Source organism: Dipodomys spectabilis, unplaced genomic scaffold (genome assembly GCF_019054845.1).
Source record: "Dipodomys spectabilis isolate Male_0828 unplaced genomic scaffold, ASM1905484v1 ptg000050l, whole genome shotgun sequence".
Taxonomy (NCBI): domain Eukaryota; kingdom Metazoa; phylum Chordata; class Mammalia; order Rodentia; family Heteromyidae; genus Dipodomys; species Dipodomys spectabilis.
The window spans coordinates 6,786,900-6,806,058 of record NW_024870727.1 but is presented as its reverse complement, the minus strand read 5'-3'; the positions used below and the strand labels follow the sequence as shown (position 1 = coordinate 6,806,058).

The 19,159-nt window shown below is 38.3% G+C and overlaps 1 protein-coding gene across 1 annotated transcript in view; it reads right to left on the bottom strand.

Annotated features, from left to right (window-relative positions):
* The window catches only part of Spata16 (spermatogenesis associated 16), a 197,116-nt gene that overhangs the window by 53,375 nt on the left and 124,582 nt on the right, over positions 1-19,159 (bottom strand). Inside the window, exon 4 of the mRNA XM_042678915.1 lies at positions 17,817-17,901. Within this exon, the coding sequence (XP_042534849.1) occupies positions 17,817-17,901 (85 nt within the window). The remainder of the gene's footprint in view (positions 1-17,816; positions 17,902-19,159) is intronic.

The following is a 19,159-nucleotide window of genomic DNA, read 5'->3' as shown; positions in this document are numbered from 1 at the left end:
GAAGATTTTTATTGCTAGTATAATATGATTACTTGTAATTGGTCTGTTTGGGCTTTCTATTTCTTCAAGATTGGTAAGCTGTTTGTGTCCAGGAAGTTCCTCATTTCTTTTAGGTTATCAAATTTGTTTGTGTATAGTTGCTTTAATTTAGTAATTTAGAGTTGGATTTGTTTTTAATAAGAGTTCTAATATGTGCAAATTAAAAATCATACTTACAGATTTTTAGAAACAAGAGCATTTTGGAATAATCACAGATTTTAAAACAGAGATTTTAATTTTCTTTTCATGATCAAAGACTTTCCTTGATTTCAAAAATAGAGGAATTACTGCTTGTAAAATAAGAAGCTGTACTTAAATGGAGGTAGATTTCTAATCATACTTTTTATTTGACTTCAATATTCTGCAATTGGATCATTCTTTCCAAATGTGTGAACTACTCTGATCTCAATAAATGGTACGTGTGTGCAGAGACTCGGGCAAACAAGTCTGTGCATCCTGTTGTGAAATGTACATTGCTGTTAATTATGCATTCTCTGCTGCAGCTCAAATAGAAGCTTTATAATGAGGTGTTTGTATTCGTAGGACCTAGTAACTATTGAGTTTATGCATTTATTGAGGTTTAAGGCTCGCCTTAGAGTGACATAAGTCAAGAGCATATGTGGGCAGCTGGTTTCCTCTACATACAGCAACTTATAATAATTTCTCTTTGTACTTCAGCTAAGTAAAGAGGGCCACTTACTACCTTGCAATCAACTTTCTCAGGATAATTGTATAACAAGAGACTTCAGGAGAGAAAGGAGGAGACATATATTGTCAAAGATAAAGGAAAAGAAAAAAAAAGTAGAAAGACTCAGCTAGTGAAAAGAGAGGAAGAATTCATCTTCTTTTTCCTAACCCAAAGGGTTGTTTCTTCATGGTAAATTCTGAAGAGTACTCAAAGGGGTGGGACAAGGAAACTACACATCTCAAGCATTGTCAGGATGAGGGGTGTAGGGTTACTTTGTTCTGCTTTTTTGTTTTAGGCTAGAGATTTGGGGACATTTTTATTTTTTGTTTTGGGGACATTTTAATTTTTTTTAAATTTAATTTTATTTTATTTGAGAACATACTGTACAGAGGGGTTACAATTACATGGGCAGGATAATGCATACATTTCTTACCAAGCATTGCAGCCTCCTCCTTTGTTTACCCTTCACCTCCCTTCCCAGCCTCCCCCCTCCCCCCCACCCAATCATACCCCCCTCCCCCCCCAAACCGACATTGTAAAGCTGGTTTTGACATGACATTTTGTACTTCTCATTGTTGCAACAGGTCCACCTGAAATGGGGACATTTTAATTTTAACAATGTGCTTGCTGACAGTGAGTTAGTAAGTAGAAATCCTGTCACTTCTAATTACAAAAGGTAATAAAAGCCTTGAAGGTGATTATCAAATTATTTCTTCATAATCACAATATTAGTCTTGACCACAATTACAGTAAATTGATTTGCTTAGAAGATTGGATCTTCAGGGAGCCTTTGGAATTTTCCAGGTTAAGTCACTGAGATTTGGGATCGCTTCAATGACTTTCTATGAATGTACCACTCCTTTTAAATTTTTATAAAATTTTAAATTGATCTGTCATAATCTATTTCACTTCCTTGTAAGAAATAAAGTTTTGCTCCTGGTTACTTACAGTTGGTTGTGGCTGGTGAGGGTTAATGGGACGTGGGTGGGTGGGGCTGGGGGCTGTGATCTTTTCTATGGCCCAAGAAACCTGGCTTAGCATGATCTTCTGCTTTCTTTTTCTTTTTCTTTTTTTTTTTTTTTTTGGGTCCGGTCGTGGGGCCTGAACTCTGGGCCTGGGCGCTGTCCCTCAGCTCTTCAGCTCAAGGCTAGCGCTCTACCACTTGAGCCACAGCACCACTTCTGGCTTTTTTCTTTTTGCTTATGTGGTGCTGAGGAATCGAACCCAGGGCCTCAGGCATGCAAAGCAAGCGCTCTGCTACTGAGCCAACTTCCCAGCCACTGATCTTCTGCTTTCTTTCTCCATCAGCGGCTTGAAGCAAGAGGGGTCCCCAGAGGTGGGAGAGGATGGGGCTGCTCAGTGAATATTGTGTGGGTTCTCACGTTGCCGATGGAAAGGAACCAATCGAAATCTCTAGGCTACAGTGTACATAAGAAATCAAATTATATTGCTTTCTGGAAATTTTGGGGTTGTGTGTGCTAGTAGTTAATCCTAATATTTAATTAATGATAAATAAAAATGACAGTCTTTCACAATCTATAGTAAGACAAGTTATAAAAATACAAAGAAAACAGCATTTTTTTTTGTTTTTTGTTTTTTGCTGGTCCTGAGGTTTTGCTTAGCACACTGCCACTTGAGCCACAGCCCCACCTTCAGCTTTTTCTGTGATTTAATTGGAGATAAGAGTTTCACAGGCTTTCCTGCCCAAGCTGGCTTTGAACTGTGATCCTCAGATATCAGCCTCCTGAGTAGCTACAAATACAGGAGTGAGCCACTAGCCCCTGACTAAAAAAAAAAACAAAAACACAAAACCCAGCATTTTAAGAGATGAAATAATCTTTCATTTAGCATTGTAACAAATACCTCTAGCTATATTGTGTCCTTTATTTCCCATAGAGTCCATGTCCATGGTATCATTAGTGATTGAATACTGCGGTTGCATTGTTCTCAGAATAAATTAAAAGGACACTTAACATACTTGAAAGCTATGAGTGAATAGGATCAGATTGGGATCTTTCATCTTTAGAGGCAAATTTAACTCTTCATTGCTAGAATAATGATGTAATTTTGAAAGATGACTATAACAGTACAAAATGGAAAAATAATAATTGGTAAACAGTATTTTCCTATAAGTAAATACTGACTTAATTTAGAAAAAAAATTTTTTTTAGTGAGACTAGGATTTGAATTCATGACCTCATGCTTGTTTGCCTAGCTTGCTTGGCTGGTGTTCTACCACCTAAGTCACACCTCCAACCTGTTTTTTATTCGTGATAATTTGGGGGGTAGCCTTTGGTACATTTTTCTGCCCAGGTTGGCTTCACCACATGAGCCCCTGGATTTCAGTGGACTAAGTAGCTAGAATTGTAGGCATGAGCTACCAGCATATGACAAAATTTTTGTTCCTTGAAATTTAGAGTTAAACTTAAAAGCAGACTTAAAAAAATCTGACCTTGAGACTTTATTTTTTATTTTAGTTTTTACAGTCATGGGGTTTGAACTCTGAGCCTAAGCGCTGTCCCTGAGCTCTTCAGCTCAAGGCAAGCACTCTACCACCTGAGCCACAGTGCTACATCCGGTTTTCTGGTGGTTAATTGGAGATAAGTGTCTCACAGACTTTCCTGCCCAGACTGGCTTTGAACTGTGATCCTTAGATCTCAGCCTCCTGAATAGGAGTAGGATTACAGATGTGTGCCACTGTTGCCCAGCCCTTAAGACTTTTCTATGATAATTTTGGGATGACGTTAATAACATAATAGCATGGCAGAGAAAACATGAAATAATAGTTGTTTGCCTCTGGCGCAGTGTACAGCATGTTAATGCTCAGATATTCATCTAGCGTTATATGAGTTCTTTCATGAAACACCATTTACTGTTATGTTCTGCAGATTTCTAATGTAGGTGAATATTTTCAGCTTTGTTGGTATACCAAGAAAGGCCAGTGACGTGAAGGCTATAAATACTTTCACAAAGTCTAAATAAGATATTTAAATTTTGTTTGTGTTGTCAGTAAAGGTGAAAGATTACATGACCAGGTTATCTGTATCAAGGTAAACAGATACTGGTTCTGATTTTTTTTTTTTTTTTGAGACAGTCTCACCCACAAATAGAAGATTCTTATTACCAGTCTATTTAGAGTTAAGAGTATTCGTTATGTATGAGGTTTCCATTAATAGAATAACTCCAGAATTTAATACTTAAAATTTGTCTGCATTACTTTTTAATCATTTATATTTCAAAATGTGTGTGTGTGTGTGTGTATGCGTGTGTGCACGAGGGCAGGTACTGGGGTTTGGATTCAGGACTTTGTGCTCTTCTTTAGTTTTTACTTAAGACTGGCATTCTTTCTCCACTTCCATGTGTTTGCTGATTAGTTGAGGGGTAAATATTTTTTCCCAGATTTGTTTTCTCTGGGCTGGCTTCAGGATGTGTGCCTCAGCCCTCAGCCTTCTGATTAGCTAGGATAACAGATGAGAGCCTCAGGTTCCTGGCTTCGATTGCTTTTTTGACTGTACTTCTCCAGGGGTGATTTTAGGTTGGGACACAGCTTGCCAGAGCATATAGCTAATTAATGACAAGGAACTGGTGATTTGGTCCGCAAATCTCTACCACCTTTTTCAAGCAAATATTTCTCTTATCTTCCTTAGTTACAAAATGAGATGAGTTTGAGTGGGACAGATAAATTATTCTCTTAATTTCTTAACAATCACATTGGAATGCAGGCCTTATCTTGTTTTACAGAGGAGGAAATCTCAGTCATTATCCTACATTGTCATTCTACAACATAGTATATTTCACTTAGCTGGTTCACGACACACTGGGCCTCAAATCAGTTCTAGCCCAGCCAGAACCGCTTATGTGGAGCTGTTAGGCTATGCAGACCCACAAGTGATGTCTACAGCTTTGCCCAGCTTGCACAGATGAGGATGTGAGTGCGTGAAGCGCTCTTGCACAGAGCTCCAGAGGATAAAGCTGGTTGTCTGGATGAGAAAGTTCTGATGTAGGCTCCAACCCAAGACCGTTCATCATAGAGCTGCATGCACGTGGTGTACAGATGAAAAGGAGATGCGGCTCTATCTGGACTTTAACAAAAGAGACGACTGTTCCATGTTAGGATTGTGCAAAGTTGGTCTTTGATGTCCCTCCACCTTGTCTGATTTCATTTCTCTCTTGAGGTTCAGGTTGGACGTGCAGCCATATATGTTCTATCTTTCCTTATTTCTCTCATTTCCCTGCAGTTAATCTCGTTCAGTTGGTGGCTCTTCCTTTCTATTTAAGAAATAGCTTTCCGGAGGGTGCTTGATGCCTGGGATTTCTGGCCTCTTTATGACTTTTCCTCTGGATACCCTACCCATCCACATAGCTCAGAGGGAGGAAAATCTCTGACAGAGTCCATGGATTTGTTAAAATATGTGAGCATTTCACACACATATACAAGTATTTGTATATATATATGCAGAATGTACACACACACACACATATATATATTTCTATATGTATTTATAACAGTAAGAACCCCCAAATTCAAAGGATAATAAATTAACACTCCCGGTTAAGGGTATCCAGGCTCTGGTCTTGTCCTTGACTGGCTTCCTACAATAATGTTACAGCAAACCAGTCTCTACGTAATGAAGAATGAATGAGATGAAAACTTGCTTGACAATTTTGGTGTTTCCCTTCCCTTTAGGCTCAGAATAATTTTCCCAAGGTTTTCTAGAGGTTATCTTTCCTCATAAGTTATTGACTCCTTAGTTAATAGGCTGAGCCTCATAGAATAGCACTTAAGCTTTCTTGAATAAAAATAGATTAACTTAATAGTTAACTTTAGGATCCTGAAAAAATCAAGTGATACCACAGGTTAATAGTTTTGGCATCCAAAAAAAAAACAATGTCTCATAACTTGGGAGAAATGTTCTTGGGACAGGTGAAATAGGTGTTTTTCAGAATTAGTGAGGAAAATATATCATATGAACTTAAAGAAAGGGAGTTTACTTTAAATTGGTGTGCAATAGTACCTGAAAGATGGCTGAATATAAACAAAAACATTAAATGCTCTGAGATTTGCAGATTATCTTCTACCTGGTCAGACATAGTTAAAAAAAATCCAGTGATGTAATGGAATAGTTTTCTACATCTCTAACTTTTAAAGAAAATTGACCTCAATTTCTCTGCTAGCTTTTAAATCAATAATCCAAAAATCTGTGAGAAAGATAAAAACCACAAAAGTCTAAAAATTTGGTTTTGCACATAACTGTTTTTGATATTCAGATGCAAATTAAAACAAAAAAATGAGTCATTATGCTCCCAGTTTTAATCGGAAAAGGAAAGTCTTTATATAAACAAAATAACCTCATGGCAGCCTAGCAGAGAAGCCACTGGAATCCTGGGAATCGAATTGCTAGGCTTAAATTTGTTCGTGTAAAAAAGGTCCAAATTGCCTTACATCTCTAAAAGCCGTATCATCCTCAAATGAGACAATATGAACAGAAATGGAGAGGTTGCATTTTCTTTTCTTTTGTAAAAAAAAAAAAATCACGAGAAACCCAAAAAGCCTTTAAGAAAAAAAAAAATAGAAGAGGAAAAGCATTTAAATGGCATAGGCTTAGTTGATCACCTACTGCTAATCTCTGCAAAGTTAAGCCAGTGCCATTAAAAAAAATGTGCTCTTCTGATGAGTACAAAATAAATATTGTGCAGGAGTGGCCAAGGATGAATGAGCTTGCTTGATGTGATGCTGGGCTTTTCTAAGCAGGCTGGATAATCAGCATGCCCTTAGTGGGCTGCTGCACAATTGAGGGAGGCTGACCCCTGCAGGGCACATTCTGAAGCACTGGTCCGACTCCTGCCCACCTCCTCTTCCCCAATTCTTGTCTAGCTGGGGTGCCTGACAGTGCTTAAGCAGGAGGCAGGAGACCTTTTGTGCTGTGGCTAGAGTTTGGGCTTCAGAGGGAAACTACTTCAAAGTGATGGCCCTCTTGCTGAAATTCACACTGAAGAGGAATGGACTATTTCCGGTTTCGGAAGTGGGTTCTGGCTCTTGGCATGTCCAATGGGGCTGAGGAGCAGGGAGAGATGGAAAAAGGGAGGGTAAAAAGCAACCTCACTTACTTGAGAGTTAGGCTAAATCCTAAGTGTGTAATAGTAGAGAAAATATACATGTGAACTTACGTGTGTGTGTGTGTGTGTGTGTCCATACACATACACATGAGTATATGTTACACACACACACACACACACACACACACACACACACACACACATTCCTATCTTTGCAACTTCTTTTCTTCTCTTCCCCTCTTCTTTCCTTCCTAGTTCCCAGTACACTCACAAAACATGGTAGCAGAACTATATAGAACTACACAACCAGCAAATCATGTTGTGGTCACTACCTTCTTCACTGAAACACTCAACCTTGGATCAAATGCGTGCCTCAATTACATTTTTTATTTAAAAGTGAATTTTTCCTTCTGGCATACTACTTCAAATAGTATCAAAGCAAAATGAAACACAGGCAGCCTTTAACAACGTTGGTAACCATGGGAACATGTCATTAAAGAATATATAAACAAGGATGAATAATTAGATGAGAAATTTATTTCTACATTTATCTTTTTCCAGGAGCTCTCTTCTGCATCTCAGCTCAATTTGGGCACTTCCTCTTTAGCCTGGTATTCTACCAGAAAAACTATGAGGCTTTCTAAAATGGGAGTTTTAATATCGCCTATCTGGAGAGACAGGTCTCTTTGCATGCCTGTCGCTTCCATTGTAAGGCCCAGTGTTGTCTAGACTTAAGGCTGAATGCAGGGAAGGATATTTAGCAGTGAGGGGTTTGCTTAGCAGGTAAGGAGTGGACAGGGAAACCTGAGATATCATGGTGAGAAAGGGACATCAATTATAAAAGCAGTAAGAAGAGTTAAGTGCCTACCTTACTGGGGGCCATACACATGGTAGAAACATAAAGGTACTCTATGTGTTATGGCTTATAAGAGATGTATTGTCAGGTAGGCCACATGTAGGGAAGTCCCAGGTAAACTCTTTAGTAGGCTAAGTTGGTCACTATCTTACAAAATTTGAAGTGGCCTTAGGGATGTCTCCAGAGGTTCTACATCGGAACCTCTGGCAGGAAAAGAAGCAATAACAACTGCCCAATGAATAAGTGGGCTAAAGACTTAAAGAGAAACTTCTCTGAAGAGGAAAGAAGGATGACCAGTGGACACATGAAGAAATGCCCAACCTCTCTAGCCATAAAAGAAATGCAAATCAAAACAACAGTGAGATACCACCTCACCCCAGTAAGAATGGCAAAAATCAAGAACTCTAATAACAACAGATGCTGGAGGGGATGTGGGCAGAAGGGAACCCTACTGCATTGTTGGTGGGAGTGTAAACTTGTTCAACCACTTTGGAAAGCAATATGGAGGTTCCTCAAAAGACTTCACATAGAGCTCCCCTATGACCCAGCAATCCCACTTTTGGGCATTTTCCCAAATGTTCACAAACAAGACCACACTAAAGCTACCAGCACAACTATGTTTATTGCAGCATTATTTACAATAGCTAAGATATGGAACCAATCCAGATGCGCCTCAGTAGATGAATGAATCAAGAAAATGTGGTATATATACACAATGGAATTCCATGCCTCCATCAGAAAGAATGACATTGCCCCATTTGTTAAGAAATGGAAAGACTTGGAAAAAATTCTATTAAGTGAAGTAAGCCAGGCCCAAAGAAACATAGGTCTCATGATTTCCCTTATTTGCAATAACTAGTATATGCCTGAGACAAGCAGAAAAGTTCAGATAAGTTGATGTTAGGGAAATGAACCCCAAGATAAGTATTCAAATATTTTTTTGTTTTTGTTTTCCTTTCATGCAATTGTTTCTAACATATTTATAAGATGATTTCTATGTTGCTTTGTATGTCCCTCCCCCATGGTATAACCAATGCTTTCACTGTATTTGATGTTGGTATAATTTGTGTAGGGGAAGGGCAAAAACAAACCGTTTAAACAGGAATACAGGTGGACCCATTGCAACAATGAGATGTACAATTTGTTATGTTGAAAAAATGAACTTTACAACTTTGACTGGGAAGGGGCGGGGTGGGGGGGGGTAAGGGGGGGAGAAGGGAAAGGTTGGTAAGGGGAAACAAAAGAGGAGGCAACAATGCTTGATAAGAAATGTACTCATTACCTTGTCCTTGTAATTATAACCCTTCTGTTGGATATTTTCACAATAAAAAATTTAAAAGAAAAAGAAAAAGAAAGAAAATTACGGTACTGGATACTCCACTCAACTCTGTGATTTACTATTTGATGTGCTTCTCCCAAATCATTCTAATGAAGATCACTAGACTCATATTTTATATGTTGCATTCTATTGTGTTATATTATTATGGGTTTTATTTATGTGCTAGGACTGGGGCTTGAACTCAGGGCCAGGAATTCGCCTTTAGTTTTTTTGCTCAAGCCTGGTGCTTTACCACTTGAGCCCCACTTCAATTTCCAGCTTTTTACTGGTTAATTGGAGATAACAGTCTCACAGGCTTTCCTGTCCAGGCTGACTTCAAACTGCAACCGTCAGATCTCAGCCTGCTGAGAAGCTAGGATTACAGGCATGAGCTACAAGTGCCCAGCTAGACTGGTATAGTAGAACCACTGACCTAGGCCAACTTCCTTATCCTTAGAAATGCAAACAACAAGGCCTAAAGTCCTGGTAGACTGAAATGCTGGCCTTAGTTTTTCCTCTTTCTGTAGTAATGTCACATCTGCATCCTTGCATGGCTTTGAGGTGGGCAGAGGAACTCATCCTTGCTGTTGGGGTTGGCCATGGGGGAAACATGAGACAATGAGAAGCTTCAAATGTGTGTGCATCGTTTGGCTTCCTCTCTTGGAATCTGTGTTTTGTCGTGGGAAGGACATCCCTTGGATACCTATTATCCAAAGGAGGAGGAAAGACGTGGAATACACTCAAAACTCTTTGAAATTTGAATGTAAGCCTGGGGGAGGCTAGCTTCACTAACGGCCTCCAACCAAACTGCTAACTGTTGTAAGCCACTGAACTTTACGGTGGGTTGCTGGATATCATTATTACAGTAGTAGCTAACTTATACTGAAGAAAACTGGGTTTTCTAAAATTGAGTTCCAGCACTGGCAATAGAAATGACCACCTCCTGAATTGCCAGTCCAGCTCTTCCTGGACATCCCCAAATGCCTCTCTTTCCTTTTGCTTTCTTTTCTGAGGGAATTAAACACAGATTTTCACTGCCATCCTATGGTTCTTCTGTTCAGGCTAGCTTCCTCTATCTCAGGACAGACTGTAGACTTCCCTTATCAGAGCTTACCTCCTCTGCCTTAAAACATTGTTTTTAAATAGTGTGCAAAGGGGTTTCAACTGAACTTGTCAATTTATGTGTCCAGTGCATCTTTACCAGTGTCACCCCTTCCATCATTCTCCCTCCCATATACCTCAAAAACACACATCCTCTGGTTACCCAGTTCCAGTTACACACACACACACACACACACACACACACACACATACACACACACACACACACTTCTCTCTCTACTCATCTGAGCTCCTCTCCTTAGTCTCCACCTCCTCAAACATGACATGTTTCATCTTCCTGGTATTCACTTTTGTTAGGTTGTCTATGAATTGTTCAAATCCATCCCTTCATACACCATGTTTCAGTTAATTTGATTGTCTATGTATGAATAGAGCCCTGTATATGTATTCATATGTGTTCATTTTTGTACCTATTTTTCACATATGAGATTAAACATGTGCCCTTTGTCTCTCTTGGCCTGACTTACTTCACTCAACGTATTTTGTTTCCAGAGCCATCTAATTCCCTGAAAACGCTGTAATATTAGTCTTCCTGTTCTCTCTTGTTCCTTCAGAAGTCAGCTTTCACTTTTCCAAGACACTAAGAAATCATAAATAAACTGATTTCCACAATTGTGATCAGAGATCACTCATTACTCATTTTGCATATCACCTGAGGCCAACTACAGAAAATCAGTGCCCAACTTGGGAATGTAAGTATAATACAAGAATTGGAGTTTCACAAATTACATTGAATTTAAAAATTAGATTGCCTGGGCATCTTTCAGACATTTCCCATCAAAATATTTCATAAATTCTCCGTCTGACAGGACCAAATAAATAAACCAGTGAACTAGACAGATAGGCCATTAAGAGAATGTTGATATGGTCTTTTTATTTTGTTCCTTTCTGTGGAGAATTTTTTTTTTTTACATGGAAGTAAATCTTTGGAGAGAACACATTTTTCTTTTCTGGAAAAAATAGGTGCTTTGTTAAAGATAATGAGAAATGTTCCTGGTTCCTGACCTTGCGTTGCCTGTAATTTCATGTTGAAGATTTTATTTTTACTCTGAGATTTGAGATATAACTTGTCACCAAGCAAATGACTAATATGGGGATGACTTTGCAATACTAAGAAGAAAAATAAAGAATAACAGAGAAAAAAAACACTCAGTGTTCATGATAAGCTTAAATACCCAACATGTTCAGCATTAAGCTATCCTATAGCATTTCTTGCCTCAACAGCCATGTTGGAAAGAAGGAATTACAATGCCTTGCAATGTACAGAGTGGCCACTGTGAACACAGACAACTCCAAAATAGCTTCACAACTGTGAATGTAAAACACATGCACAAACACACAAAATATGCTAATGGAAGTCATAATTACCAATTTTTCTGTTTTCCTCCATTTTATTATTTTAGACTTACTTCAGGTTTATTATAAGACATACTTTTACTATTTAGGAATAACCATTGTGAACTACTTAGTATATGGCTTGCCAGTCCCTCTTCTTTGTGTGTGTACGTGTGTGTGTGTGTGTACGCATAATAATGGCACATATTTATGTATTTATAGGTACAGTGTATCATTGATTCAGGTATACAATGTGAAATGTAAGCAATGCGTATAGTGATTAAATCAGAGTAACTAGCATTGATTTGCATAAGCACTGAATTACCTAATTGTAAAACCGTGATGCCCAAATAGTCCCATGTCAGTCATTGTTGGCTTGAGTTTCATAACTAGCCAGTACTTACCTTGGTGTGTTGGTTTACCAAATAATTACTGAGCTACATTTTGCAATGTACTTTGATGGCAAAAGGCAGATTAATAGTAGTGTCATGCAATAATAAGGTACCTTAGAGCAAAGTAGTTCTTCTGAAGAAGAAAGTTATTCACTGACTTAGAGTCTGGACACACTAAATTGGAGAGGCTCTAAGCTTGTGTGACTGCTGCCATGGGGTGTATGCATGTGTGAAGTGGCAAGAAAATCCTAGAGACTATTTTTTGCTCTGAGTGTTAGAAGCCCCAAATGTCTCCTGCCTGGCCTAGTATGAAGGAGTAGAGGGGCAGATGCAATAGTGAGCATCACATGCGCAGAAGATAGAGTGCAGGAGTTTTAGCCTGAGAACCTCTGGTATCCAGCGGGAGGCCTAGGGGTCCATGGACCATCGCACCAACCTCTCTGAGCATGTAGCTGGAGAAAACCTCTTCTTTTGCACTGAAGCCAGTTTTGTCCTTTGAGAGTAGACTATTCACACTAGAAAACCTTTTTTTTTTTTTTTTGGTGAGTTGCATTTGGAAACCATGTAAACCATTGATGGTTTGGAGATGGGGACCATTTCAATGCCAAGTGCAACTTGAATTGACGGGAAGTCTTGGTATTCTCTGCACAGATGGAGGACACAAGAAGCTGGCTCTGCTTCAGCCTCCACTGCTTCGCACAAGAAAGAGGCTCGGCATGTCAGGCTCTCTACTCAGGGCTCTGTTGGTGTCAACAGCTCTTCCAACAATCCCCAAAGAGCTCTCTCTCTGGCTGTGAACGCTTCAGCTTGCTTCTTTGGAGCCAACAGTTCCAATCAGTGCCTTTTCAGGAGCTCTTTGTGCAGATACAAGAGCCCTCCAGAATTTCTTAGTAGAGAGGTTGGCAAGTCAAAAGAGAGGTTTAGAAGTGATTTAATTTGGTTAATTTTTTTCCCTCATTTTTTAAGGGAAGAGAAAATGTCTTCTTAGAACAATTGGATTTAGGAGAAGTTCAATGCAGGGTTTGTTTTGTGATGGTTGATCTTTGTACATATAGGTAAAGCAGATTGTTGTATTAAAGATACTGAAGTTATAATTGCAGAGCTGCTGAAAAACATAAGCTCTTTTATTTCTTTAATTTTTTTGTCACAGAGGAAATTTAAACATACTGGGTCAAATAACGTGAAAAATTTCCACCATGCAATTTGAAATTGACTTTTTTTTTGGTGCTGGTACTGGAGCTTGAACTCAGGTCCTTGCACTAGTGTTTGGTTTTTCTGTTCAAGGCTGGCTCATTGAAAATGAGTCTCACGAACTTTCTTGCCTCTGATCTCAGCCTCCTGAATTGCTATGATTACAAGTATAAGTAACAGCTTCAGGTGAGATTGACAGATTTTGAATTTCCAGGGAGAAAATGTACAGACACCTGGAGAACCTCTTACCTGTGATAAAAGTCACAATGTCAAGGTTAAAATTGGAGCAAATGGCTGACACAGACAGTCTTGGTGATCTAGCCCCAACAAAGATGATATCATCGACTCAAGGAAAGGCAAAGATGTGACACAAATCCAAGCAGAAAATTTTAGTATTTCTTGGGGGGTGCTTCTCCATGGAAGATCCTGTGAGTGAACAGGAATACTGACTGTTTTGCGATCAGAGAGTTTGTGATTCCGAATTTTACCTCTGATTGCCGTTAAAATGAAACACTGAAACTGATGTGATGTCAAAGATTTCTATTTCCTAGACTAGAAAAATCACAACTGTTTTCACAGTAGTGAGAAAGCTACAATTCTGTGGCTTTGCTGTTCTGACCACATGAAGATCCGTTTGTGATGTAACAAGTCAAACAGTACGCACACTCGTGTGTGCCTGTGTGTGTTCATTTAGTATTGTTCTAGGCGGATACTTGTAAATGGAATCAGATTCTCCGAGGGATCTGAGGTTGCAAATTGAAGGTCTAAAGGTTGAAGATTGATTTTTTAAATCAAGAAAAAAAGAATAATTAGGCAAGGAACAAGCTGATGAGGCAGCCTGTCCCTGTGGAGTGGTGTTTCTGCATTTGTGATGTCGAAGTTCTGCAACAACATCGGTTGTTCTCGTCTTCCTCCGCTTTGGTGAGTGGTGCAGAGTAGGGCTGGCTTTGTATTCACATTGCAGAAGATGAAGCCATCTACAAGACAAACTTCATCGCTGACAAGCTGGCTGAAAGTGCACGCACGACAGGACAGGAAAGGAAAGTGGAAGAAGAGGAAAGTTTGTTGACTTGTTTCCATGATATCTTCCATCTCAATCCTAGATGGAAGGCCGTGGGTACTTGGGAGGTGGACTAGAGTTTGGAATTGGACATAAAGTGTTTCCTGCAGTGCTCCTACTTCAGGATCAGTACAGCGGCTGCTGCTTCAAAGTAGCTAATTCTCAGCCTGACTAGGCACTTTCCATTTGGCAAATAAGTTCAGAGTTGTGTTGAGGTCTCCGGGTGTTTTCCTTGAGGACAGATGATCACGGAAGACAGGTTGCAAGGTGCAGAGGCAGTGTGTACCAGCACAGTCATCATGACTTATTTCCAACCCTCTAGCTCTGCAGAGGTGATGCTATTATACAGTAACATGTGCAAACACTTTTGTGCAGAGTGCTATATCCCAGAGTGAGCTGTCATAGAGTATAGAGCTTTATATCTATTTTTTTCTGGGTTGGTGATGTGAAAATCATTCTGAGTACAATCGAAAGGTGTGCTTAAGGTCCCCAAAGCACAGATTGTTTCTTTTGCATTCGTAAGTCAGCAATGTATAGAGTAAATAGAGAGCACGCTGTCTGGTTTAAGACTTTAACCAACTGGAAAGGTAGGGATTTTATATGCTCAAAAGAGAAAAATAACAGTTGCTTCTTGACTTATAGGGGAATAATAATAATAAATAATCAACCCTTTGTGAGTTGGAAATGAATTTAATACACCTAACTCATCACACTTTGCTGCTTAGTTTAGCCTACCTTAGATGTACTCAGAATACGTATATTAGCCTACATTTGGGAAAAATCCTCTAATCCAAGTCTATTTTATAATAAAGTAGTGACTAGGTCATGTAACTTACTGAATGCTGGGCTGACTGTGAAAAATGGTGGTTGTATGGATATACTTCTCTACAACCATAAAGCCAAAAAGTTGTCAATCAGACCATTTTAAATTGGGAACTCCTGGTAGATAGTAGCTTTTTATCTTACAAAAGACTTATAAACAGTGGCTGACTTTGGTCTTCATGGATATCTAGAACTATTAATACAAATATGTGGGAAGTATTCTTTTCCTGATCCGTGTAATTGCAGAGTGGACTTGAATAGCAGGACTGTCTTTAGAGAAGGCACAGACTGGCCACTCTATGGCAAGGTCCAAAATCCCCTTTCTGATTCAGGGAAGAACAAGAATTGAGACTGCAGATTACACATCTGAGTGGAGACCAAGGAGGAACTGGTTCGTGGCAGGAAATAAACAGAAGAATGGTATGGTGTGCTGGTGTTGGCTAGATAGAATGTTTTAGTATATGAAGATTATCTTGCAGAATGCAACTTCTAATTATGTTGCTGTTTTTCCTTAAAACTTCTGATATTACTTTCATGAGTCTAAAAGTTTGGATGTGGTTTAGTATAAAAATAATATTAAAATAGTGTTAATATGAGTCTGGATGTGGTTTTAGTATTACAATGGGCTTTAAGAAAAGATTTTCTCCAACACTTTATGACTAGTTATCCCTTGCTTTCTAGGTGAAGTTTCTATAATTTGAGTTAGAGACTAATTTGCCTGAGGTTTTATTGCTAGTTGGTGTTGGAACTTACACTGAATCTGACTTAACTGCCAAACAGGAACTCTTTTCACCATATCAGTTTCTTCCAATTAAATGAGAAAAAGAACAAACCACAAAAGAACTAGGCTTTTCTTACCATTCATTAATACAGAATGGTGAAGAATTGGCTGTATTCCTTTTTATATGCATGTATTGGTAAGTGGAGATTATTTTTTCTAGGTTGAAGTAAATAACAGAGGAATATTAATGTTCTTTGAAAGCTAAAGGAAATGCAAAACATTTTCATTTATGTAAGTTTCAAGTTCTTAATTTGTTTTAGATAATGCCAATACTGAATGGAATTTTTCTGTAGTTTCAGTGTAGAGCACAGAGCAGATACCATATCTGTGTCTGTTTAATGAATGAATAACTTAAGCCAAATATTTGTTGAGAACCTCCGTATGGTGGGCTTGCTAAATATTGATGAGCAACATCTCCTTTCTGCTTCTTTTAAGATGTCTCTGGAACTCTTTAATTAATTAATTAATTTGTTTTGTATATCTGCAGTTCATATTGTTGACTGACTTTGTGTACCTATAATTCTTTACAATTGTTGGATTACATGCTAAAAAGCAATCACCTCAGTTTGTGTGCTACAGGTTCCTTTAGGAGGGTCATAAAATGATTGGTAGATGAATAATTTATTATAGGTTAAAATGTTGTCTGTCTGCAGATCAACTTTAAAAATAGTCACAAATTTCAAGTATAGAATCTTTATTTTTAAAAATAGTTGCTAAGTTGGGTCCCAAGTATTTGGACAGGACCATATAAATTGCTAAGAATTTTATAGGGTTAACCAAATATTTAACAGCTACTAAAGATAATTTATGATATATGGACAGAAACCTTGAAGCCAAGAGGCAATAATGTATATGTAGGAAAAATAAGGAAATTCAGAAGTCTATCAGCTATATTTTCCTATTAGTAATTTATTAGCTCTTTTTTTTAGTTGGTTTAAAAGATTCATATAAAATGAAAACCATAGAAAAACAAGAAAATCCCAAGAGAGGAAAAGCTGTGGAGGAGAAAATGTTGACATACATAGTTGAATTTTCAAATATTAGAAAAAATTGCATTTGGAGATGAGTTTTCCCTTGGTCTACATAACTCTACCTGGAATCACCAAGTAGAAGTTCTCTAGGGATGCAAATCTACTTTTAATGAGGAAAGTTGGTTAGTAATTAGTAATTGGATGTTAGTTTGTGTGTGTATGGTGGGGGGTGAGCAAGAGAAGTCTTTGTTTTAAATATATCTCAACAGAAGTTTACAGATTATGAGCAAGGGAGGGCAAAAACAGATTTGTATACTGTGCATAGGAATGAATTCATAAATTTAGGTTGGACTTATAATTCTAAGAAGTTTATAGCTTTTGTCTTGGCATCTAATTGATCTTTGATATTGTTGTTTGCTGCCATTTTGAATAATGAGAAAGATTTTCCTTTACTGTATTCCAAATAGTAACTTCACCCAACAAATACATCTGATTTTTCCATTATTGTCCACTATGTGTTGATATTACTTTCCTCTCTTTCTCTCTTTTGTTTTGTTTTGTTTTATTTTTTTTTAACAGTTTTGATTGTAAGGCTTGAAATCAGGGCCTGCTACGTGTTAAAATTACTAACATGCCACAGGAAAAAAGAACCTATGGAAATAACCCTCCATTTACTTTGCTTTTTGGGACAGGGTCATGCTGTGGTAGCTAGGCAACCCAGGCTGGCCTGGAACTCACTTTGTGGCCCAGGTTGGACTCAGGAACTCCCTCTGCAAGTCATGCTGGACTCAGATTTGTGATCCTCCTGCCTCTGCTCGACGATACTGGGATTTCAGTCATGCACCACTATCCCTGACATAATGTTCATATTTTAAAGGATCATGTCCTTAGAGCAGTATGCCTGGATAAAGAGTTCCAGAGATGTCTAAAATTTATATTGGGTTGTAAAACTGAAGTATGGGCTACAGGTTAACAACCTTGAATTTTGCCCTTAAGATTAAATCTCAGAAAAATCTACTTCATTATAAATACATTATTACTACTTGGTAGTGGCCCTGTGATTGATATGCCTACATCTTCCTTTTTTCAGCAGTCTTTTAAGCACCAATCCTTCATTTTGGTTCTGAAAATGAGGAGGGGGGGGCTTCTTTTCTCTAGGTGGGACATCAATTTTTTTTTTTTACCTGCCAATACAGCTTGATGAGCTTGCTTACGTACCGCTCACTTCCTCCACCCAGCCAAAACATGTAGTCAGCCACCATGGCACTCCTAGAGACAAGGACAGATTTCTTTTTTTAAAGACTGAATTTACAGGGCAGGGGTAAAGCAGATCATGCAGCAGGTACAAATACGGCAAAGAGAGTTTTGTAATGTATAGATTTAACTTGATGAAAATGAAGCAAAACGTGAAAGCCCGTTTGAGAAGTTAGAACGCACCTCACCTCTTTTTTGGTAGCTAAACTAAAACTATGGAAGAGAAGGAACAAGTCCTTTGGAAGAGAAGGAACAAGTCCTTTGTCTTTTAGAGGGCTTTCTTTCTGTTTTTCATTTGTTCTGGGTAAGAATATTTAAAGGCTAGGAAGGAATGCTTTGTTCTGATGGCTTTATGGGAAATGTCACAGCATTTGTAATATGATACAGATTTCATAGACTTTAGGACATCTTTGAACTTAGCATTGCACAAATAGCTAGCAGTATTCCATAAGTATTTAATCAAATCTCAGGCTTTTACCTGAGTTAAAGATTATCCACATCTGGTTAAATTAGCCTTCTTAGAATTGAAACACACACACACACACACACACACACACACACACACAAACACCCAAATCTCCATTTCAGCAAAAAATCCCTTCCCCCAAATCTTGGTGCCTAATTGAATTAGTTTTATTATCGAGTGTGTACAATCACCACATTGGTCTTATTAAGCAGAGGGGATATTAAAAACTATTGTGGAATGGATATTAATTCATTACTTAGTACCCTTTGGAGAAAACAGTTTACTTTTATGACTGTTTCTTTGCTAGGCTTCTCTATTTCTTTTCTCCAGAGATTCCAAATCCAATTAAATGTGACTAGAAGTAATTCCAAATTGTCACGTTAGCCAATTAAACATATAATAATCCTGTGTACCTAATCACTAGTACCGAAAGTTTATTTATTTAAGTAGAGCTATCACTATGTACCCCTGCGTGTTTTTCTTATCGTTGCCTGCAGATACGTGTTGTTTCTTGTAAATTGAATAGAAATGTTCCTTCCCTAAATATAGGTTGTTTGAAGCACAGACTCTATCAACTGACTAGACCACTCTGTTGTTCAAAGAAATTAAAATGTTTAGATTCTAGCTCAGGATGGGCAAAAATGAGTGCTCTACAAATTAGCAGTGGAAATAAATAGAAACATGGAAGAAAACTCGGTAGTTTCTTCATACAATGTAGCATTGGATAGAAGCGACACACTAGCATTGAAATAAATGACAATAACTGAAAGGCTGTCTCCTGAGAGCCCTTCCACACTTTCCCAAGGC